The following is a 25,792-nucleotide window of genomic DNA, read 5'->3' as shown; positions in this document are numbered from 1 at the left end:
ACCTGGAAGCTTGAGTAATTGACTGGTTTTCACTGTTATAAATGTGTATCTAGAAATGTTAGTTTGAGCAAATTTGAAAGACAAGAACATTACTGGGATATTAAGGCAAAATATCATATTAAATTTTGATTCATAGGCATTCATTTCTTGCTTTCAGGCTGAATGTAAGGCCAGACAATGAAGCATTTAAAGCTGCAGGATTTAGGGAAAGACCAAACGCATCTGATTTTCAAGAGAATCCTCCTAAAGCTGCTGTTTATGTTGGCTGATAATATATATATCCATGTTGCTTGGTTGTACTTGCAAGTTGCAAAATGAATTCAGAAAGCCATGAATTCTTCCAATTGAAGCTCCGTTTACCAGAGTCGCTGTTCTTGCATCATCTTCGATGTCCCTTGTTTCATTCCCACCAACCTACATTTAGTTCAGAATACTCGAAGAGACGAGAAATATTGGCTATTGACACTATCTTCACAAACCATCTTGATTTGATCGAACTCGCTTGGTGAGCTCAATGAGAGCAATATTGACCGCGTCCTGAAACCCTACACTTGAGTCCGGATGAGCGTAGGAGATCCTAGGAATCAGCTCAATCACTGTGTCTCTCATCTTTGCAACCACATTTCTGTGAATCCGAGCTAGCACTTCCTCGACTCGATCCCATTGGTCCGGTTTCAACAGGACCGACCAGTCTTCCGGTCGGGCCGGCAGGTACCATTGATATTGCGAGTAGGCAGAGTGCTCGGACAAGAACACCGGAATGCAACCGGCCAGGATCGCTTCGAAGGTGGACCGCCGAGTGAAGGACTCACCGGGGGGTTGCAAGCAGAAGTCAGCCCGGCGCATCACGTCCAGGATCCGGCCCGGGTCATCGCACTTGTGCAGGATCGGTTCGCAGTGGACCGGTAGGCACCGGTTTGACTTCCAGCACTGGGCCATGAGCGAGGTCCGCACCGCCGCCTTCTCCGAGCCGGGCTGCCACCCGCCCACGAACGCGAACAGGAAGCTCCGGGTCCGGGCGAACCGGCGAAGCTCCGCCTGCCAGTCCGCTACGTCCTCCGCCGTCCGCGGGTGGAAGTAGGAGGGATAGGGGATGCCGAACTGGTTGCGCCCCTCCCAGGGATGGCGCTCCACGGTGAGGACGGTCATGTTGGCGACCTCCGGGAGGAGGAGCAGGCCCTGGTTGGCGCCGAAATCAGGGCAGGCCGGTTTCCGCATGAAATCCCAGGAGGTACGGCCGACGACGAGGAAGTGATCGCGGCCGCCGCGGCGGCGGAAGGCGGGGAGGGAGTTGAGGTGCTCGGCGAGTTCGACGGCGAGGGCGTCTCTGTTCTTCGGCCGGAAGCTGGTAGTGGCGTGGAGGCCGGCGAAGAAGGGGACGTAGAAGAGTTCCGCCGCGGCCGGGTCGGTGGTGCGGCAGGGGTGGCGCTCGACACGGGCGTGAAAGATGACCTCGGCGGAGAGCGGGTGTGTGGCATACCAGGACGTGAGGTCGGGATCGACGTCAGCGTCGGCCGTGAGACGGAGGAGCGGGCGGCCGAGGCCCGAGTGGCCGACGTCTGGACAGTCGACTCCGCAGCAAGCGTAGCGGGAGAGGCAGCGCTGGACGATGTCGGCGTTGAAGCGCGGGTGGAGGCGATGAATGTAGAAGCGCGCGATGGAAGGGTCGCAGGTGGCGGGCGGCGAGCGGCCGAGCTGGCTGCTGCGACCGGACCGGGTCGGAGCCAGCAGCGGGAAGGTGTGGAAGAGGAAGCGAAGCCAGAGGAGGTAGCAGAGGGAGACGAAGACGACGCAGCGGAAGCCGAAGAGGAGAGAAGAACAGAAGGAAGAAGAAGGGAAGAAGAAGAAAAAAGATGGCTTGCTCTCCTCATCCTTGGAAGCCATTATTACTCTACTAAATTAAGGTGGGAGGAAGGAGAACAAAAATGGATCTTCTTCTTCTTCTGAAGCTTCTTCAAGAAATTAAATTGACGGAGAGAGGAAAAAACAGACAGAAGAAGTAAATAATGAAGCCCTAGACAGTGGCCGGCATTCTGTGTTTCTTTACAGTGCAGATGATGAGTGAGGCTGTCCAAAACCTACCAACTCCTTTAATACGTCAAAGTTTTCAACAGCTCGACGATTTCTGTATAAATCATGATTGATGGTCAACATATGTACCAGAGCATCCACCTGGATATTAATGTGCGAGTATTACAATATCTAAATGATATTATAATAAATGTGGATATGTGCTCAATTTTTTGAACGCAGCAAAATTTTAAAAAGAAAAAAAAATCATTCTGCTTGGATGCATCATCGATTAAAGCCTAGAGAACCTACCACCACAATTTAGCAAAGGCACACATCGATTTTTAAATTTCACCCATTCTAAAATTTTATCAAATGAGACATTCAACCTGTGCTCATCCCAGGGCAGTCTCAACTATTCTTGAGACCGCTTAAAAAAAAAAAATTAAGACCTTAATATTTTTTTTGAAAAAATAAATATTAAAAATATTATTAGAGGCATTTAATTATATTAGTAAAATTTAAAAGGATAATTTTATACATTACCAATGATTATTTATGCAATCTAGAGACTTTTTTCTTATTTTGAGGATTAAACAAAAGGATTCGCAAATAAAAGTGCTAATGCCACAACATAAATTGTTAAAGCTTCCATAAAAGCTAGACTAAGCAATAAAGTACCTCGTATTTTACCCTCTGCTTCCGGTTGTCTCGCAATACCTTCTACAGCTTGGCTTGCAGCAGTAACTTGACCAACTCCAGGTCCAATAGAAGCAAGCCCCACGACCAATCCAGCAGCAATAACGGAAGCGGCAGCCGACTCGGTATTGTTAAAAAAAGAGGGGAAGCAGAACCAAGTCAACAAGTCAAGATGATATGGATCACCCCTTCTTCTTGCGCCAAAGATCTTACCATTTCCGAAGGAACTGGAGTTACATTCCTTTTCAATTTCCATTCAAGAGTTCCTATGTGTTTCCACACCCTTTTTTGAGTAATCAACTAGGTCACGTAGCAATAACTTTATTTTATGACAAAACTAACTTTTTTATTAGTAAACTTTATAAAAAATAAAAAATATTTTATGTTAACTAATTTGACAATATGTAATAAATTATTACTATTATTATACATTTTAATTACTATTTTTTTAAAAAATTATCAATTAATTTTAACTTCGATGAAAGTAAGTCTTAACACAATGATAAAAATTATTAGTGTGTGATCTAGATGTAATAGGTTCGAGTAATAGTCTAATAGATATAGACACGGCGTACTATAGACCCTTAGGATCTCACATTGGCAAGCAAAATTAAGTTGTCTTTTATCAATTTTAACTTTGATAAATCATCAATTAAATTTATTAGTTAAAAATATTAAGCTAGTAAATATAGACGACAAATTATTAAAAAAAAAATGTGCATAACATAATAACTCGTCGAAAAGTAAGGACACAATAATAATGATAAATAAATGATAATAAAGGAGCAGAAAGAAAGAAAGAAAGAAAGAAAGAAAGAAAGAAAAATAAAATTTAGAAAGAAATAATAATACAATATTAAATATGCTTTTGAAAGATTTTCAAAAATATTTTAATAAAAAATATTAATTAAGTATAACCAATAAGTATTTTTAATTTATTAACCAAAATTAATTTTAATTATTAAATTAAATTTTTATCAATAAAAAATAAAAAATAAAAAATTATGAGTCTAATTTTAATTAAAAAATAAAAATAAATTACCAACTAAATTTAACTTTAATATTAAAAAATTAAAATTATCAATTAAATCTAATGCAAGTAAAAAAATAAAAATGATCAAATTTAACTTTAATCTATAAAAAATAAAAATACGAGTAAAAAAAATAAAAATGATCAAATTTAACTTTAATCTATAAAAAAATAAAAAATTATTAAGCAAATATAATTTAACTAGTAAAAAAATTAAAATTATTAATGAAAATAAATCTTGACTAAAATTTATTTAGCCATAATTTTATATATATAGACTCATCTTGTCTCTTGTTAAATATTATTTGCTCGTTATTATGCTCCTGATCCTATCTTAAAAATTATGGATATGAAAAAGCAAGGGATATGATTATTGTGTTGACGGAATATAAATCAAGCATTACTCTACAAATACAAGAAATATCAGTATGAAGTTAGGGAAGAGGTCCCCTACGTTAGCTCTCTAATGCTTAAGTCAGTCATCAATATGAAGAAGAATACAGAGCAACAGTAATACAAGCGCCAAAAGTGAATTACGTATACCTACGTCGATGTACGGACCCTCATTTATAAAATGTCCTGGTGGATGACGTGTGCACTTTTCGAGACATGAGCAAGTTCTCCCATTGGTTGCAGACACATTCCCCAATTGGTCATGGACACGTGGTCATGAATACGTTTTCCAATTGGTCGTGGGCACGCCCTCTGATTTGTCCGTTATATGATTCGCTTGTTGACCATGTCCTGTATCGATGGCACAATCTCCCAAAAATATATCCAAAGATACATCAACGTTCCCGCTGATTAGCCTAGCGGGATAACCGCTCGGCCAAATACTCCTCTGATCGATCAAGTACTCCTCCACTCGGAAAGACTCGGCTGCTCTTCTGTACGACAACGAGTTTCAGTAGTGCGTTCTTACCTGACCGAAATAACGTTTCAGTCATCTCCAGGCTCCTTTGCTCCGTGGCGAACTTATGGTGATCTTGGCTGCACAGGCGCTTCGCTTGGCTCATCTCTTTGTCGGTCGGGCAACATATGCCTGGTCGGCTCTTGATGTAGGGTTTCGTTTGACCACCCTTTGTGAGCCCGACGGTCTTCTAGAGTTGACCTCCTTGACTTTGACCTCCACGTGGACTGCTATCTTCTTTCTTTGACCCACACTTAGTGGGTCTCCTTTATTAATGTATCACAAGTCTTCCCCTAAAGTCTAGTAAAAGAAGGCTGCAAGTCTGACTGACTGGACAAGTAGTGCCTCGGGTGGCCTCCGTCCACTGAGAAGCTCGCCTCCTTTTGTACCGACTCTGGCTATTTTGTAAAAATTTTCCAAGTGTTAATGCATGATTGTCCGTTCGGCGAATCTTTGTTTAGTTGGTTCTCACAACATTCCATCATGCATCGCCATTTGGCGATGTGATATTCGGATATCTATGTCGCTCAGGACGGTTGACGACTACACTTAGCGAATTTTCTCTTTTTCCTACGCTCTCTCGGATAAGTGCCCTGTGAGAGTGGCTGACATCCTCCAAATTTCGAGAAGACCGTGTAAATCTCTCATCATTATGCCCTAACACGCCGCCCATGCCTTTTAATTAAACCTCATTAGTACTTCGCTATAACCTATTGACACGCGCCCCACTTTTTGCCGCCGCACGCTCAACGTGACAGGTGAATATCCACTGATGATGTGACAGGTACCTTTTCAAATTCTACGGCAGAATCTTCTCCTAGTTTTTCACAACCCTGGATCGGACGGCTCAGGCCGATCAGGCGCAAGGTTTATAAACATTACTTCGCTTTGTCGTCGTCTTCATTCCTTGCGTTTTGTCTTCGATCGGCGTCTCTCTTCTTCTCTGGCGACCACTCTCAGTAAGCTCCTTCTTTTCCTTCATCTAATCTGTTTGTTGTTTCTTCCTGATTTCCTCGCTCTCAATGGCTAGTTCCTCGCAGCTTCTGGTGCCCGTCCCTAGACTCTGGTATACTTCGACCGAGTCCAGGTTTGACGGGGACGATATAGAAAAGCTGAAATCCACATACCAATTTTTCTCTGCTTATCAAGTTGTCATTCCCTCCGCTTACGACCGATCACATGAGCCGCCAGCCGACTTTTTGACTTTCTTTAAGGACCAATTTAGTGCATGTCTTCGGTTTCCCGTTCATCCCTTTTTTTCTGTCATCTATAAATATTTTCATATTTCCCTACACCAATTAGTGCCGAACTCTTTTAGACTGTTGTGCGGGGTGGTAATTCTCTTATGCCTGCACGACCTTCCCTTGAGTCCTCGGCTCTTTCATTACATCTAATACCCTAAATTGTCCAAGCCAAGAACCTTCTTGTTCCAAGCTCGAGTGTGCTTGGTCTTCTTCGATAAAATGTTGTCCTCCAATAAGTATTAGAGGGAACATTATTTCTTTGTTCATTTTCCCGGGCGGCCCGACTTCCCGACCAGATGGCAGATGGAAGTGATGACGGCTCCTTCGCTCGGGCGATATAGAAGCCGATCAGACTATCTCTAAGCAGTGTCCAGCTTGGTCGGTCAGAAGTATCACATCCAGAAATATTGTTGGAGGGCGTCCTGTCTGTGTTCGGCTTGAGCCTGATCCGAACATAACTGTCGTCCAGCCTAGGTATGCTCTTTCTTCTCCTCATCTTTGAATCTAACTGGTTTTTCCTCCTTTTTTACAGCCTACATCATTTTGAGGGCACATCTTGTCGGCAAGATCAGACTCACGAATGTCGAGATCAACATCGTAGGGGTGGCCGAACTAGAGAGTCGCGCCCTGCAGCCGGTTAGCGACAGCGGGGTGAGCGAGACTCCTGCACCGATCAGCGAGGGTGGAGCAAGTCCGACGGCGGCTAGTGGGGCAGCGGCTGCTACTGCTAACCTTCCTCTAGAATGACCTTCGATGCTGTTGATCGTGGTGGCTTCGGAGTCGGCCACTTCCAGCGAACCCCTGCAACATCGCAAGAGGTGTCGTGGGGAAGCTTCCTCCCGCTCCGCCACATTTGCCCTGCAAACACCTACCCGAGCTGGCTCATACCCTACTTCCGAGTGGGGAGAGACATCAACGCCCGCTCTTCCCAAGCAAGGAGCCGTAGTGCTCCATACTATTAGATTGTAGAGTTTGCTAGAGGGGGGGGGGGGGGGAGGGGGTGAATAGCGATCGAAAAATCCATAACAAAGTCAAGTCGAGTGCGCATCGGAAATAAGAAAGACACAATGCTAACAACGCCAATTTTACTTGGTTCGGAGCATTTGTCGACTCCTACTCCAAGGCCCGTACTCGTCGAGTGCTTTCGTTGGAAAATTCACTAGCAGTTCGCAAAAAGGATTGCAAAGATAAGTACAAGAACTCTTAAAAGAAATACCTACAATAATTGAAAAGAACTTGAGTCGCATGTTATTGGAGAAGCTTCGCAGGAGCAGAGCGCAACAGAGCATTCATGGAAAGAAGTTGTTGTTTGTAGCTCTAGAGGAAGGTTCCTTTTATAGGAGTGCTCCGGGCGCCCGGATTCCTTCCAAGGGCCCAGACCGCGACGTCGGCTCGGCCAATCAGCATGCTCCACGTTTGCAACGAGATAGAATTTTTCCTTTCGGGCGCCCGGACCAGTTCCGGGCGCCCAGACCAACTCCGGGCGCCCAGATCCCTTCCGGACACCCCGAACCATCATTTTCCAGAAACCCATTTTCCAGCAAGAAAATGTTAGTCCGAGATAAAATAAAAGTTATACTACCTTGCAAAATAAAGTGTTAGTACAATTATATTAAAAAGGATAGTAATTAAATTCTGTCTCCCTAAGACCGGAATCTAGTCACGATCTCAACTTAGATTCCTGAAATAGTTCTAAGCCGGATCGATGCCTACTGTTCCCTCAAACGGGAAATGCGTCCTCACCAAGTCACTCTCATCTAGTGACTTACGTTAACTTACCTACCAGACATCCGGTCAGCCCGTCGACCTGTCTGGACTTCGTGCCAGCTATCCGGTCAACTCGTCGACCTAGCTGGGCTTCGTGCAAGCTATTTGGTTGGCTCGTCGACTTAGCTGGGCTTCGTGCCAGCTATCCAGTCAGCTCGTCGACCTATCTGAGCTTCGTGCCAGCTATCCGGTCGACCGTCGACCTAGCTGGGCTTCATGCCAGCTATCCGGTTGACCCGTCGACCTAGCTGGGCTTCGTGCCAGATATCCGGTTAGCCTGTCGACCTTTCTGGACTTCTCCTGCACACTCAATCAAAGTGTTAGATCACAATAAACCTAACTTAACCTACTTTGTTATTCATCAAAATTTGAGTTAGACCGTTAGTGCTAACTGCACCAACACATACTTCCCTATCCTCCGACTGGACGCCATCGCTGTCCATTCTGCCATCGGGGATGATCTGTGCACCGTCGGTCACCTTCATGCCACCACCACCCTCGCCGGGCGTACAAGTGTCCATCATCCGGTCATCCCCTACATCCAAGTTCATGGGGAGAATGACCTCTAACCCATCTGGTCCGAGCGTCCACCGCTAAATAACGTCAATCATCCATTTGGCAATTAAAGAATGGAATAGCCTGGATGACGTCGCATCCCACACCCCCGAGCACTAGATTTGAATCCAAGGGTCGCTAGCACAAATATGGGCCGATGCCAGGGCCCGTGCGACGGTTATCTCTTCGAGAGAACTAGTGAACAATCATACCTAGATGGCCACTGGGTATGCTTATTATCTTTATATTTACTTGATTTTGCCTGCTCAACCCTTACAATCTCCTTGTGTTGTAGTACTGGGTCAAGAGCTTGTCCATGTGCCAGAGGCTAGCATTTCTGGAGCATGAAGTCCAATAGATGCATGCCTCGAACGACCAGTCATAGGATTCTTAGGTGCACTTGGAGAAGCTGGCTACCGAGGGGGCCCAACTGAGAGCCGATCTGCAACAGAGCTCTGAGTTGCTGGAAGTAGAGAGGAGCAAGAGCACCAAGCAGGCTTCGCAATTGGCGAGGCTCAATAAGAAGGCCATCTCCTTTGAAGTGAAGATCAATTCTGCCAACACCTAGAAGCTCCGAGCCATCGAGGACCTGGACATCAAGAATAAGGAGGCCCGTGTTTTGGCTTAGAGTCTTAAGGAGGCTAAGGCCGCGTTGAGTGCCAAGCAAGAGAGTCGATTTGTAGAGCAAGCCGTGGTGAAGGTCCAGCTCGCCGCCAAGGATGTTGACTTAGAATAGTTGAAAGCCGAGCTGGAGGCATCCCGATCGGCCCTCTAAATTTATCAAGATGTCGAGCCCGGTCGATTTGAAGTTTTGAAGCGAGATTACCTCCACTCAGACTCGTTCAATGATTGACTCACCGACCAGGTGCTTCACCTCTTCAACCTCGCCATTGATGGGACGCTCGACCAGCTGAAGGACGACGACTATATCCCAACTGCACTGACCAATAAGGTCATCAGTCGGGACAAGTTGACCGAGTTGCTGCCTGATGACGTGCTGGATTATCTTGAATGACCCTTCCCACTGGGAAACTCATCTCCTTTGTTAAAGTAACCATGGTGAGTTGTCCAAGATCCTCCATCTTCACGTTTCAGATTCAAGCTACGTTCCCACAAACGACGCCAATATGATCATGTCCAAAAATCATGGAGACGAAAAGATGAGGATGTGGTTGCTGCGTTGACTGGATGTAAACCACGCTATGCTTTACAAACATAAAAAACGTTAGTGTCGATCCAGGGAAGGGGTCCCCGACATTGGCCCTTTGACGCTCAAGTCAGTCACCGACACGAAGAAGAAGATGGAGCAATAGTAACACAAGCGCCAAAAGTGAATTATGCGTGCCTACACCGATATACGGACCCCACTTTATATAATGGCCTGGTGGGCGACGTGCACACTTTTTGAGGCATGGGCACGTTCTCCCATTGGTTGCAAACACGCACCCTAATTGGTCCTGGACACGTGGTCATAGACACGTTCTCTAATTGGTCGTGGGCACATTCTTCGATTTATCCGTCATACGATTCGCTTGTTGACCATACCCTGTATTGGTGACACCATCTCCCAAAAGTATATCCAAAGATATGTCAGTGTTCTCACTGATCGACCAAGTGGGATAGCCGCTCGACCAAGTACTCCTCTGATCGGCCAAGTACTCCTCCGCTCGAAAAGACTTAGCTGCTCTTCCGTACAACGACGAGTTTCGGTAGTGCATTCTTACCCGATCGGAATAACGTTTCAGTCATCTCTAGGATCCTTTACTCCATGGCAAACTTCTGGTGATCTTGGCTACACGGGCGCTTTGCTTGGCTCATCTCTTTGCTGGTCGGGCAACATATGCTTGGTCAGCCCCTGATGTAGGGCTCCAATTGGCCACCCTTTGGTGGGCCCGTCGGTCCTTTGGCGTTGACCTCCTTGATTTTGACCTCCACGTTGACTGCTATCTTCCTCCTTTTACCCACACTTAGTGGGCCTCCTTTATCACCGCATCAGCTCTCTTTTTCCTTTTCTTTCTTCTATGCATACATCATTTCTTTGCTTTACTCTCTTTTTTTATGCATACATATATATTCATATCATGTCCATATTAGATCGATGATCAAGATATTGTGAAATTCAAAGTCGAGATGAGATAATGGTTAAAATTAAGATAAGGTGGCCATCAAAATTAGAGTATATATAGCTGAATGAGTCACTCTTACCGGGGCTCAGTTCTTCACTCCTCAGCGCTAAGACATTCAGTATAAAGCCGATCGTCCCTAGAATCGGTCAGACATAAGGGACTTAGCATTCCACTCCTCAGTTCCAAGATGCATAGAGTACATTCGATAGGCTCCAGCAACGGTGGGACATACGGGGTCCAGCTCCTCGCTTCTATAATACCACTCTCAGCATATAACCGATCGACCCAAGAGTTGGCTGGACTTACAGGGCGTAGCTCCCCATCTCTCAGTGCTAAGACAAGTCTCAACATATGGTCAGTTGGCCAAAAGAGCCAGTCACACTTAAGGGACTTAGTTCCCCACTTCTCTTGCCAGTCTCCCATCATGCAACCAGTCGACTGCTAAGCCAGTTGGATAGCTTCTAAGAAATAACATTGTTAGGGAATCATAACAACTTATCAGAGAATAACAACTATTCACTTTATAATAGAGTTTGGAATCACATTCTATTTGGGAAATGACTCTTGCAATAACTGAAGTAACATATCAAAAGATTTATTACTCCACCCATTTAACACATTCACATGCATTAACTTGACCAAAAAATTGAATAAAAAATAGTAGAAGTGTTATGTTAGAACTCTGGGTAGTTTTGATGTGGTCAACCAAGTTCAATTAGATTCTGTTGTGTTTGATCCTTGTGTCTAAGTGTGCAGGAGCTTAGGAACACATGAAGTCGAGCGGAAGACGCAGCTAGTGAGAAGGATGGCACGGGAGAGAGTCGACAGGCTCGGTGCATTTGAGGGACGAGGTGCTACGGAAGAGTACACCGATGGATGAGAAGGACGTGCACGACATTCGAGGAATGAGAAGTCGAGGAGAAAACCTGCTCAAGGAGAAGGCCGGAAGATGAGTCTGGGTGAGCCCAATTCTAGATGGACGAAATCACCAAGGTGATCGAAGCAGTGAAAGAGCCAATGGGGAGCTGTGGAGCTGCTGGAAGTACCCTCAATTTGGTTGGAGGCGCCTCCGCACCTTTCTGTGGGAAGGCGCCCTTAACAGGGTTGAAGGTGCCTTCGACCACCCAGGGAAGGCACCTTCAATCCTTTGAAGGCGCATTAGACTCGACAAAATTAACTGTTAACTAAGATAAAATCATATTTTCGCTTGTCTCACTGGAGGCGCCTTCCACTTTGTTGGAGGCGCCTTCCACTTTGTTGGAGGCGCCTTCCAGCCTTAGATAAGATTTTTCAGGGGCTATAAAAAGACCCCTGAACATAGAAAATGGACAACAACTCAAGTATTCATTTCTTAGTAACTTTCTAAGTGTTCAACGAGTGTAAAAAGCTTCTCCGCCTTTACCGAAGGAGATCTTTTAGTATTTTTCTTTTACGTTGGATTAACAAGTACCTAGGTTGTAACCAAGTAACTTTCTGTGCCTCTTTATTTTATTAGTTGTTAAACTGCTTTAAGTTAATTGTGCTACTAATCTTTTTTGAAAAATCGAGAAAGGTTCATTTGTAATTTACAAGCAATTCAGCCCTCCCCTCTTGCCGGTCGCACGGGTCCTAACATGTTATACAACTCTTTTTGTGCTTCTTCGAACATTGAGGTATAACTTGTTGGATCAAATCACATGTGAGAGGGGGTGGGGGTGAATCATGTGGTTTTAAAAAATTTGTTCTTTTTATTTTGAGATCAAAGTATGCAGCGAAAAAAAAAACAAGTAAGAAGACATAGACAGACACAGTTGATTTTACTTGATTCGGAGTCTTCGGCGACTCCTACTCCAAGACCCAGGTCCTACAGACCTATCGATGGGTAATCTACTAAAATATCACTTCTGAAATTGACGGAAGACGGGATCGAGTACAAGGAAAATCGGAGCAAGTGCAACACACTACACTTGTCCTTTTACAATAATTAAGTACAGAGTTTAAAGTTACCAAACACTTTCTTTTCAAAGTCGGTTCGCTCGAGCTCAGTGTTTGGACGGCTTCTCAGAGGTAGGCGGGTGTAACAGCATTGTAGCAGAGTCACAGCAGAAAGCTAGAGCAATCGGGACCTCAATTAAACGCGTAGAAGCTTGTGTATGTGCTATATTTTGAAGCTTGGTCGAGATGCTCTTATAAAGGCTATGGAAGGCGCCTCCAGTGTATAAAACTTAATCTCAAAAAGAGTTGATCCTTATCACCGAAGAGGTTAGAATTTTATCCTGCAGAAGGTGTCTTCCATGCATCGAAGGCGCCTTCCATGAATAGTGCCAAGGCGCTTTCCAAAGCTTGAAGGCACCTCGGGTACCGTTCACTCGAGGCTTTTTGTGCTCTTCTTGTCCTGCAAAATGTGTTAGTCCAATAAACAAACAAGATAAGTATTAGTATGATAACCATGAGTAATAATGATGAGTTCCTGTCCTCCCAGGACTATGAACTAGTCAAAATCTCAGTTTAGGGATCTAAAATAAATCTAAACTGGATTGACGCCTACTGTCTTTCAACTGGGACGTGTCCTCACTGAGTCACTCTCCTCGAATGACTTACCTTTACTTACCAACTTGTAGTCGGTTAACAGTCTCTTAACTTGGGGTGTAAATGAATCGAATCAAGCCAAATATGTAGAAAAATTTAAGGCTCAAATTCGACTCGAATAGGTATCTTCGAGTTCGAGCTCGATTCGAAGCCCGAAAATTTTAAAATGTTTGGTTTGAGTTCGATTCTAATTAGGGCTCAGGTTCGAGTTCAATTCGAAATATTCGAACATGTTCACAAACTATTCGAATTATTGCTCGAAAATAGGTTCGAATGGCTCGAAATTTATTTATTTAATATATATTTAACTTATATTAATAAATATTAAGGTTCGCAAGCGGCTCGCGAGCGGCTCAAACAAAATAATTTAGGCTCGAGTTCGGCTTGAAAAAAAATTCGAACATGTTCGAGTTCAGCTCGAATTTGATGAATTCAAATATGAATCGAATATTTTTCGAGTCGGCTCGAAAAGCTCACAAGCCGATTCGATTCGTTTGCAGCCCTACTCTTGACCCATCAGGTCTTCATGCCAGTTGTTATGTCCGCAGACTCAACTGGACTTCTGTCGGTCATCAGGTTCCGCAGATCCAACTAAACTCCTTGCCAGATATTAGGTCGGCCCTTTGACCTATCTAGGCTTCGTACCAATTATCAGATCCCGCGGACCTAGCTTGATTTCAGCCTAGTGTTAGGTCTGTTGGGACCGAAAAGTAGCTAGAGGGGGGGTGAATAGCTCGTCGCGTTCTAGATGCTCGTCATGGCTTGTTTCTTTGAAGATGTGCAGCGAAAATACAAGAAACAAAAACATACAACGCTAACACGATTGGTTTACTTGGTATCCACCTCACAAGAGGTGACTAATCCAAGGATCCACACCTACTCACACACCCTCCACTAATAAAACTCTCCTTTTTGGTAACTACCAAGGGCGGAGAAGCCCTACAAGACTCTCAATACAAGAAGAAAAAGAAGGGATACAAGAATACAAGCACAAGCTTACAATAAGCGTAGAAAACCCTAACCCTAACTTTTCTCCTTGCCTTTGATCCGCCTCTTGACTTGGAAAACCTCCAAGATCCTTCAAGAACTGGCGATCTAAGCTTTGAGAGCGCTGTGGAGGAGCTGGCGAGAGATTTGAGATGAATCGGTGAAGCAGTGCCGAAGGAGACGCCCGCCTGCAGCTCAAATACGACGCAACGGTCGGATCTTGATCGATTCGAAAACTCCCAATCGATCGGGGAGGCTTTGGATCGATCCACGGATCGATCCAGAGCGCCTCTGTGCTCTGGAAAAACGCCTGGATCGATCCACGCATCGATCCAGCGCTTATCGCGCGAAGTAGCCGCGTCCCAATCGATCCACTGATCGATTGAGACCTCTGGATCGATCCACTGATTGATCCAGAGGCTTTCTGTGCACTGGGAAAAGCCTGGATCGATCCACTGATCGATCCAGCTCTTGGTTTTGCCCAAAACCAAGTCCCAAGCCTCTCAAACCAACATCCGGTCAACCTTGACCTGTTGGTACATCATGCCTAGCATCTGGTACATCATGCCTAGCATCTGGTCACTCCCTTGACCTGCCAGGACTCCTCACCAAGTGTCCGGTCAATCCCTTTGACCCACTTGGACTTTTCTCTTCGTGCCAAGTATCCGGTCACTCCTTTGACCTACTTGGACTTTTCTTCATCATGCCAAGTATCGGGTCACTCTCTTGACCTACTTGGACTTTCACCTGATGTCTGATCAACCTTGACCCATCTGGATTTTCCCTCGTGCCAGGCTTCACTCACCAGGACTTCCAATCTGTCTAGCTTCACTCACTAAGACTTCTTTTCTGCCTGGCTTCACTCACCAGGACTTCCAATCTGCCTAGCTTCACTCACTAGGACTTCTTTTCTGCCTGGCTTCACTCACCAGGACTTCCAATCTGCCTAGCTTCACTCACTAGGACTTTCACCTGGCTTCACTCACCAGGACTTTCCAGTCAGGTATCCAGTCACCCTTGACCTACTTGACTCTTCTTCATCCACACTGATCAGTCCCTGATCAGAATCTCCCCACATGACCAACTGCACCTGCATTGTCCATGTGTCTACATGTATTGTCAAACATCGAAACTATGACCAAGACTCAAGCTTGGTCAACTCAGTCAACCTTGACCTAAGGGATATTGCACCAACAATCTCCCCCTTTTTGATGTTTAACAATACCTTTAAGTTAGGACCACTCTGAGTTAAGCTAATCCCATAGCCTTAACTCTCTTCATGCCAAAGTATGAATGTTGGTTCCCTTCATTCTCCCCCTATGACCTCTCCCATAGGTAATGAAGGTCTAACTTAAACCACACATTCTCCCCCTATTGACACACATCAAACAAACACTATCTCTCCCCCTGAAGAGATACTCATTATTGGTTACAACTTCACTCGTTGAACCTTTATCCCTTTTTAAACTCTCCTCCTGAAGAGTTTCTCAAGGTTGTGCTCACCATCATAATGAAGGTCCCATACCCTTCATTTTTCCTACATTCTCCCTCAATGTAGACAAATGTCCAACCTTGAGCATTTTCTTAACGGAAGGGTAACCACCTTTCAAGGTTCATGAAAAATAATTTTCATATCTTTAAAGAGTCCCTCCCCCTAAAGACATGGTGGTAACTTCTGTCATTGCACCAACAATGACTTGGAGTCCTTAAACCTTTAGGAAACCCAAATATAGAAGTTTTGAGGTTCAAATGTTCAAAATTTGAAACAAACCTCAACCTAAACTTCAATTTAGTCTTCCTTAACCAATCCATCCTTGTTTTCAACATGAAAACACCCTTTTTATGTATACAAATGTATTTTGAGGGGTTTGGAATGGTTACATTGACTAAACAAGGTTCAAAAAGCTGAAATCAGGTTTTCTCAGCCAAAATCAGCATCCTGGATCGATTGGAGTTGGGTTCCAATCGATTGAATCTATCTGAATCGATCCACTGATCGATTCAGTATGTATAGATCGATCGGTGGATCGATCCAGCGAGCTTCTGCTCACGAGAATGGCCTTCCAAATCGATCCACTGATCGATTCAGGCACTCCAATCGATCCATGGATCGATCGGAGCTCTGATAGTTGCTGAATTTCAAATTCAGCCAACTTCAGAAACCCCTAGAAAATTCTACAAAAATCTAAAAATCGTAAAAATTTGTATAGACATTATTTAGGGTATATACTATCATGGAAAAATAGTTTTCTATGAAAATACATCATATTTTCAAAAATTGACACAAGCTTGAAAACTTGCTAAAACTTTAGCGTTTTCTTCAAGTTTGTGTCTAACTATTCAGTGGTGATTACTATCAAAAGATAGCCTTCACCAAGGTTTTCCAAAAGCATTTTAAAATAATTTTCAAAACCAATATCCCATCACATTCCTTGGGCTTAATGCACATGACTTATACATTAGCTTTCCCAATGATGGGAAAAACACATAACTATGTGTTTTGATGAATTTAAAACTCAAAAGAATGCACTAAATCAACATATTGAGTTTTGTTCATCATCCTAACATCTCACTTGTATCCAATGTGCACTACAACACATACAAGTCATCTTATTTGTCTTTGTGAGATGTAAAGTTTGATTTTGCCCTAATCTAGGGATCATGCATATCTATCTAGGCATTTTGTGGATATTGAACATCCACTTAGGATGTTACTTGTTAATAAGTGTTGTTAAATGCCATTTGTCCTTAATTTACTAGGAATTAAACTTAATGCATGATTATGTTATGACATACATCAAAAGGAAATAATTTTCAAAAGAAAATATCCTATAACTACATGATGTATGAATGTCATGACATGGTATTTTTGGATTTTTCATAATAAAACATGAATGCAAAAATAGACATTATGTCATGGCATATGATGGGCAACCAATCATGGCAAGGTTTAGCATAGATAAAATATACCTAGATTACCTATCTAAGTATCCTTAACTACTTAGCTAACTCAAAATACCCCACTTGTTTTAACTTAAAACGTTAAACCTAGATTGCCCTAAATGCTTCAAAGAAATGCCAAAACCTAAATTGACATTTCTATTTCTCTTGATTTGTTTATGCCACTTGAAAATTAAGCATATCCTCAAATGTTGGCACATTCCATTTTTCCTTAAGAGTAATCACATAAATCAAGGCCCGGATTGCCTTAAATTTATAAGAGAATACCAAAATCCCAACTTGGTATTTCTCTAGGTTTTCCCAATTTATGCCATTTTAAGATAAAATCAAATTTTCCGCCATTAGGCACATTTTACTCTTTCAAGGAGTAAATAATAATTTCATTTCATTTTCAAAAGTTAATAATAACATTGAAAATGCTCCTTGAGTGTCAATTTCTTCAAAGTTGGGTAAACTACCCTTCTTCTTAGAGTTGACACTCTCTAGCCCATCTATGGGGTAGAGAAGATGCTCCTAGGAACCCAAAACCTATTGGTGCTCCTTGGATGCTCTAGATACTCACTAGGGATAACTTCCCTAGATACCTTCTTAGTGACCTTGTTTGGCTTCTTAGAAGCCTTGGTCACCTTTTCTAGGTCAACTTTAGGGATTCCTTCCCTTGTGACCTTGTTTGTGACTTTCTTAGACTTCTTAGAAGCCCTAGTCACATTTATTGCAAAAATACTCTTAGGGATGACCTCCCTAGTATTTTTGGCTTGCCCACTAGACCTAGGATTGGTTCCATAACTATATGGAACTCTATGATAGGAAATTACATCCTTCTTGGCATTTGGTTTGTATCCCAAACCTCTATAGCAATTGGATGACCTTTGTGCTCCTAGACCTAGGCTATGCTCATTTTGCCCTTTTAGGATATTTTCCATCCTTTTTAGGGTCTTTTCCATTTTATCAAGCCTTGACCTCAAGACTTGATTTTCCCTCACTAAGTCCTTAGTATTTGATTTTTCATTTGATCCATGAGCATTTTTATTCTTGGGCTTGTATCTATTATCCTTAGTGTTCGTGCCCAAATGTCTATCTACCTTCCTAACCTTAGGTTGGGTAGTCTTGGCATGTAGGGCCACATGCTTTTCCTTAATGCCCTCATGCTTTCTATTCTTATGGTAAATTGCATTAAGATGATAGAAATTAGAACTATCATGCTTTTTACCATAACGTAAAGGGGTATGCTCAATAAATGTTACCTTCTTCCTTACCTTGGAGGCTCCCCCTTGACTAGTGCCTCCTTGAGCCTTGATCATCTTCATCCCCTTGGAGCATTGACTTCGGTAATGCCCTTTTTGTTGACATAAGAAGCACACAATGTGCTCCTTGCTCTTCTTTGTCCCGGGGATGGTCTCCTTGGGCCTCTCCTTGCCCTTTTGTGTCACTTGACCCTTTTTCTTGGCCAAGTTGGGACACTTGCTCTTGTAGTGCCCACTTTCCCTACACTCAAAACATATTACATGATCTTTATTTTTAATTGAACCATTTATACCTTCTTGTGTAGGGATGACACTTGCTCCTCCATTTGATATTTCTTGAATTTTGGAGGTGGCACCATCTTCTTCTTCTTCTTCACTTGACCCGGATGTGGAGGCCTCTTTTTGCTCCGGGTTCATTGATCTACACTCCCCCTCAATCCTAGAGGTGGAGGCTTCATCATCTTGTACATGGAACAAGGAGTATGCTCCCTCCTTGTTCTCTTCATTGCACTCCCTTGAAGATGAAGCTTCTTCTTGGACTTCTTCTTCGGAGGTTGAGCATCTCTCAACCTCGGAGTCCTCCTCTTGGTCTTGCTCCAAAGAGTCACCCTCTCTGGATTCTTCTTGCTCTTGTACAGTGGAGGGGATCTCTTCATGAAGCTTGGCCAATTTACTCCATAATTCCTTTGCATCTTCAAATTCTCCAATTTTGTAAAGGATGGTACTCGGCAATAAATTGACCAAAAGCTTGGTCACTTTGTCATTGGCCTCGCACCTTTGGACTTGCTCTTGGCTCCATTTGCTCCTCTTGAGAACTTTGCCCTTTGAGTTTGTTGGAGTCTTGAAGCTTTTCATAAGAGCAAACCATTGCTCTATCTCTATCATAAGAAAATTTTCGATTCTTGATTTCCAAGAATCTAAGCTTGTGGATGTGTAAGGTGGAGCCACCCTTGTGTCAAATCCAAGTCCATCTTGGAATTGCATCTTGAAGTTGAGCTTCTTGAAATCTTTGACTTTTGATGAATTTGCTTCAACTTCTTCACCCTCTAGCTTTGCTTGTTTTGTTTGCCCCTTCCGACGATGATTCCGGTGAAGAGCGACCTCGCTCTGATACCACTTGTTGGGACCGAAAAGTAGCTAGAGGGGGGGTGAATAGCTCGTCGCATGCTAGATGCTCGTCGTGGCTTGTTTCTTTGAAGATGTGCAGCGAAAATACAAGAAACAAAAACATACAACGCTAACACGGTTGGTTTACTTGGTATCCACCTCACAAGAGGTGACTAATCCAAGGATCCACACCTACTCACACACCCTCCACTAATAAAACTCTCCTTTTTGATAACTACCAAGGGCGGAGAAGCCCTACAAGACTCTCAATACAAGAAGAAAAGGAAGGGATACAAGAATACAAGCACAAGCTTACAATAAGCGTAGAAAACCCTAACCCTAACTTTTCTCCTTGCCTTTGATCCGCCTCTTGACTTGGAAAACCTCCAAGATCCTTCAAGAACTGGCGATCTGTGCTTTGAGAGCGCTGTGGAGGAGCTGGCGAGAGATCTGAGATGAATCGGTGAAGCAGTGCTGAAGGAGACGCCCGCCTGCAGCTCAAATACGACGCAACGGTCGGATCCCGATCGATTCGAAAACTCTCAATCGATCGGGGAGGCTTTGGATCGATCCACGGATCGATCCAGAGCGCCTCTGTGCTCTGGAAAAATGCCTGAATCGATCCACGCATCGATTCAGCGCTTATCGCGTGAAGTAGCCGTGTCCCAATCGATCCACTGATCGATTGGGACCTCTGGATCGATCCACTGATCGATCCAGAGGCTTTCTGTGCACTGGGAAAAGCCTGGATCGATCCACTGATCGATCCAGCTCTTGGTTTTGCCCAAAACCAAGTTCCAAGCCTCTCAAACCAACATCCGGTCAACCTTGACCTGTTGGTACATCATGCCTAGCATCTGGTACATCATGCCTAGCATATGGTCACTCCCTTGACCTGCCAGGACTCCTCACCAAGTGTCCGGTCAATCCCTTTGACCCACTTGGACTTTTCTCTTCGTGCCAAGTATTCAGTCACTCCTTTGACCTACTTGGACTTTTCTTCATCATACCAAGTATCCGGTCACTCTCTTGACCTACTTGGACTTTCACCTGATGTCTGATCAACCTTGACCCATCTGGATTTTCCCTCGTGCCTGGCTTCACTCACCAGGACTTCCAATCTGCCTAGCTTCACTTGTTGGTGCAACCTTAGGTCAAGGTTGACCTGGTTGACCCGACTCGAGTTGACCTGACTCGAGGTGTATTTTGATATTTGACGAGAATAGAAAAGTTGTATCTTGATGTTTGACAAGAATACAAACTTGGGAGATTGTGGGTGCAACCTTTGGTCAAGGTTGACCTGGTTGACCCAACTTGAGTTGACCTGATTCGGGTAAAGTCCAAGTATGGAGACTTGACACAGAAAAGTCCAAGTATGGAGACTTGGCACGGAAAAGTCCAAGTATGGAGACTTGGCACGGGAGAAGTCCAAGCAGGGAGCTTGGCACGGGAAAAGTCCAAGTATGGAGACTTGGCACGGAAAAGTCCAAGCAGGGAGCTTGGCACGGGAAAAGTCCAAGTATGGAGACTTGGCACGGAAAAGTCCAAGCAGGGAGCTTGGCATGGGAAGTCGGAGAGGGCTCGGCAGCTCGTTCTCCGGACCAGGTCAGAGAGGGCTCGGGAGCTCGTTCTCTGGACCAGACGAAGTCGGAGAGGGCTCGACAGCTCGTTCTCCGAACTAGGTCAGAGAGGGCTCGGGAGCTCGTTCTCTGGACCAGATGAGGAAGTCGGAGAGGGCTCGGTAGCTCGTTCTTCGGACTAGGTCAGAGAGGGCTCGGTAGCTCCGGACGACGTCGGGGAGGGCTCGGTAGCTCGTTCTCCGGACTAGGTCAGAGAGGGCTCGGGAGCTCGTTCTCTGGACCGGACGAAGTCGGAGAGGGCTCGGTAGCTCGTTCTCCGGACTAGGTCAGAGAGGGCTCGGTAGCTCGTTCTCTGGACCGGACGAAGTCGGAGAGGGCTCGGTAGCTCGTTCTCCGGACTAGGTCTGAGAGGGCTCGGTAGCTCGTTCTCAGGACTAGGTAGGGTTTAGGGCTGGGAGCTCTAAACCTGGATCGGTCTGGTGGCCGCTCTAGACCGGGAAGGCTTTAGGGTTTAGGGCTGGGAAGCTCTAAGGCATTGGATCGGTCTGGTGACCGATCCAGTGATACTCTGATTGTCTGGATCGGTCTGGTGACCGATCAGTAATCAAACAGAATGTTTCTGTGGGTTAACTGATCGGTCTGTAGACCGATCAGGAAACGATCAGGAGATAGAAAAAGGTAGGGGGATCGGTCTGTGAACCGATCCACCTATAGCCTGATCGGTCCACAGACCGATCAGGCTTCGAAGCCAACTCTCACAGAGAGTTGGTTGATCGGTCTGGGGACCGATCAGCCTAGAGCCTGATCGGTCCACAGACCGATCAGGGTCCTCCTGGACCGATCAGGATGGAGCCTGATCGGTCCAGGCTTAGCCGTTGTGACTCAACGGCTAGATTTCTGGATTCTTCTTGGTCCTCTTCGCAGGTGCAGGATATAAGGCCACTACAGTAGAAGAAGGAAGGATAACGTTTGCTGACTACGGTTCTTGCTCCTGCGATCTGAGCTTTGTTGATCTCTCCACTGCTGAAGCTTCGGGTGAGCTTCCATCAGCTGGTTTTCTAGCTGCTGTTGTTGGATCCGTGAAGTTGCTGCTTCATCAACGGACTCCTGTAAACAACGAGAAGACAAGCAAACTTGGTAGGGTGTTTTTACATTCATATTGTCCATTGTTTCTTGCTCTATTCTTTGTACTCCATTATTGCTGTTGCAAAAGGAATTGTGGTGAGGTTTCTCCACCCAGAAGGAGTTCTTATTAGCCGGTTTTCCAGGGTCTCATCCACCGACGGATTGATAGGATTCGTCCACCTTACGGACAAGCCGAGGATTAGGAGTATCATCTCCGAACCTCGTTATATCGTCGCGTTTGAGGTTTGATCTTCTCCATTTTCGTTTCTACTCTTTATTTCCGCTGCGCTAACTCAAATTGTAGGAAGAAACGAGAATTTGGGGTCGGCTATTCACACCCCCCCCTCTCTAGCCGCATCCGAAGGTCCTAACATCACTCACTAGGACTTCTTTTCTGCCTGGCTTCACTCACCAGGACTTCCAATCTGCCTAGCTTCACTCACTAGGACTTCTTTTCTGCCTGGCTTCACTCACCAGGACTTCCAATCTGCCTAGCTTCACTCACTAGGACTTTCACCTGGCTTCACTCACCAGGACTTTCCAGTCAGGTATCCAGTCACCCTTGATCTACTTGACTCTTCTTCATCCACACTGATCAGTCCCTGATCAGAATCTCCCCACATGACCAACTGCACATGCATTGTCCATGTGTCTACATGTATTGTCAAACATCGAAACTATGACCAAGACTCAAGCTTGGTCAACTCAGTCAACCTTGACCTAAGGGATATTGCACCAACAAGGTCCTCCAGACCCGTCAACTCCTATACACTTGGTTAAGCAATTAAATCACAATAATACCTAACTTAACTCATTTGTCATTTATCAAAACCCGAGTTAAACCGTTTGTGCAACTGCACCAACATAACTTCCTCTAATATCATCTATATTAATATCATCTAATTGAGGCCCACTATTTTATATATTTCTTAAATCAGTAAACATGTCTTCAAAATTATCTTCTTCAAAATCATACTTCTCTTCATTGATAATATTTATAATACTAGATGATGTATCAGTTTCTCCATGAAAGTTTCAAACTTTGTATAATTTGTTAAATCCCCACCTATAAAGATGTCCTCGAACATAATCCAACTCATATTTAAAAAAGTTGTCACACCTTCGATATGGACAATGATTTTTGAATAAATTCAAACTTATCATATAATTCTTTGCCATCTTTAAAAACTAATTCAACCAATTTATATATTCAGGACTAATCTGATTCTCAATTATTATCCAACTTTTATCCATATTTATAAAACATGTTTAAACATATTAAAAAAATCATATTATTTAACAAATAACTCTTATAAGAAAGCAAATAACTCTAAATAAGTATCAAACTAACCCTAAAATTATGATTAAAAATATTACAAATACTAGAGCAAGAAAAATTCTAAAATTATCATTTAAAGATCAAAATAACCCAAAAAATATCATCTAAACATAAAAAACCCTAAAGTCATCATCTAAGTATCAAAATATCCCTAAAATTGTCATCTAGAATAACCCTAAAATTATGATTAAAAATATTGAAAATACTAGATGATACGGTGGCAAAAGGAGCACACCAAGGATGAGTCAAAGGTGGAAAAAGAAGCCGACGTGGAGGTCAAAGTCAAGGCGGTCAAAGACATGGAATTTTTGTGTCACCAATGTTGGCCGAGCGGATGGCAACGGGCCGATCGGGCATGGCTGCCCACTCAACGAAAGGAGGGTCCAAGAACAGGGTGCCACCCGGAGGCTCATCCAACCAGATCGCTTGTCTAGCCGGGTGATAAGCAATGCTCTGATAGCCGGACGACTAAAGAGAGGGGAACATATGTTCGCAACTATGACGACTCTATAAGGGCTTGTTCGATCGAACCACCTGTCTGGCCATACAAGGAATAGCCTACCGAGCCGAGTGACCGTAGAGAAGAACAGCCTGAACGACCAAGCGAGGAATCCCAGCCGAGTAGGCTCCCCCACTAGGCCCATCATATTTTTCTAGGAGTTGGTGCCACTAACAATAGGGCATGATTAACAGGAAAATCGTACGACGGAAGCTTACACTGTCATATCAGGGATTTGCACGCCCTGTTAAGAAATGATATCAGAGATACTTTTCTGACTTGTCTTTTCATAGGAAAAATGGGAAAATGTGCATGAGCTTTGAGAAGCATGCACATACACTACAGTGTCACTATATAAAGGAAGGTCCATGCATCGAAGGAGGTATGCTCTTGTTGCTGCTACAATTCTCTTTGTTCTTCACTATTGTCGGTAACTGACTTGAGCGTCAAAGAACCAACGTCGAGGGCCTCTTCCCTGGCCTGACATTGACGTTCTTAGTTTTGCAGAGGGAGCAGAGTCTTCACACGTTCAACCACAGAGTCACATCCCGAGTTAGCTATCTTCATCACTTTCGGATAGGATCACTAGAGATCAAAATAACTAGTATCAAAAACTTTAGAGATCATCTAGTATCAAAAGCCCTAAAATTATCCATTCTAAAGATCAAAATACCCCTAAAACCATAATCTAAATATCAAAATATCTTTAACATTATCATCTAAGTATCAAATACTAAAAATAATACTTGAAAAGGTTATACTGTAAGCTATTGGAGGAGGGTCAGAATAGGAAGGCCGGTCAGAGCAGAAGCAAGACAATCACTAGAGTCGTCAGAGTTGCCAGAGGAGAAGTGCGGCATAGGAGGGCGTAGGAGAAGGGAGCAAGAGGCTTCCATTGGAGTCGCTGGAGCAAGGAGCAAGAGGCTTCCGTCTGAGTCACTGGAGTCGTTGGAGAAGAGGTGTGTGTGGAGAAGAAGAGGAGGTGCAGCGCAAGGAGGAAGAAAGAGTAGCGTCGGGAAGAGAGAGGGGCGTCAAGGGAAATAAGTTTTTTTTACAAATGTTAGCGATGATTTTTAATTTTCATCGCTAAAATAATATTTAGCGGCGAAAAACTCTATTTCGCCACTAACATATTAGCAGCGATTTGGTCGAATTCGTCGCTAATATATGAATATTAGTAATGATTTATCCCCCATCCCCCCCTCATTTGTAACATAATAATTAGCCACGAAAATGCCATATTTCGCCACTAAACCGTTAGCAATGAATTAATCCCATTCATCGCTAACTAACCTTTTAAAACGGGACCACCTAAACCTTATTAGTGACAAATTATAAAAACATATATTTTTTATGAAAAAATATGTTGAAAAAATAATATTTGTGGCAAACTGATATTTTGTCACAAATTACGTTGGTTAGCTTTGAATTTTAATTTTATCGCTAATAATTCATCACTATTTTTCTGATTTTTTGTAGTGTCAAGGTATATACATAAAATAGAACCTTCCTCCAAAGATGATCGTACAACTTCTATTGCCTGGTGTTATTTGACATATTCTGATATCAAACATTCTCAGCTGTCTCATTAATATAAAGGTTACAAAAGACAATTCTTTTGCATGAAACGGAACCTTCCTCAAAGGGTGGATGTACATATTCCGTTACTCAATATATTGTGACACCAGATATTCTCTGACGCTTTATTATTACGGAGGTTCTGAGGATTAGTATAAAAAGGAGGTGATGTGTATACATCTATGGACCCAAAGGGAATTATGGAGAAGTGGGAAGGGCGTTTTGGTCTTTGCACATGTTGAGGGTTTGGGGTTTTAAGGGTGCACTGTTCACGCAAGAAAGGGAGGTTTTGTCTTTGTTTTTCTCTCCGCCATAGGGACGTCGCTGCCATAGGGACTCCGTCGCCACAGGGACGATGCACGCACGTTGTGTCGTCGCCAGAGGCTCTCGTCGTCACCTCCCGGAGATCTCATACGCCTCTCCCTCTCTCTCTCGTTGCTTCGTGTTTTGGGTCTCCACCATC

The 25,792-nt window shown here is 43.9% G+C and overlaps 1 protein-coding gene across 1 annotated transcript; it reads right to left on the bottom strand.

Moving 5' to 3' along the window:
* Positions 1–93: 93 nt before the first annotated feature.
* LOC121976162 (probable xyloglucan galactosyltransferase GT17) lies at positions 94–2,104 on the bottom strand. Its single transcript, XM_042528200.1, has one exon. The coding sequence runs from the start codon at positions 1,882–1,884 to the stop codon at positions 472–474; it is 1,413 nt and encodes a 470-aa protein (XP_042384134.1). The 5' UTR covers positions 1,885–2,104; the 3' UTR covers positions 94–471.
* Between the last annotated feature and the right edge of the window lie 23,688 nt (positions 2,105–25,792).

The sequence above is a fragment of the Zingiber officinale genome, chromosome 1B (genome assembly GCF_018446385.1).
Source record: "Zingiber officinale cultivar Zhangliang chromosome 1B, Zo_v1.1, whole genome shotgun sequence".
Classification (NCBI taxonomy): Eukaryota; Viridiplantae; Streptophyta; class Magnoliopsida; order Zingiberales; family Zingiberaceae; genus Zingiber; species Zingiber officinale.
This window is presented reverse-complemented; position numbering and strand designations above follow the sequence as displayed.

Excerpts from the sequence above, each read along its gene's own strand:
- LOC121976162 (XM_042528200.1), bottom strand. The coding sequence starts at position 1,884 with ATGGCTTCCAAGGATGAGGAGAGCAAGCCATCTTTTTTCTTCTTCTTC.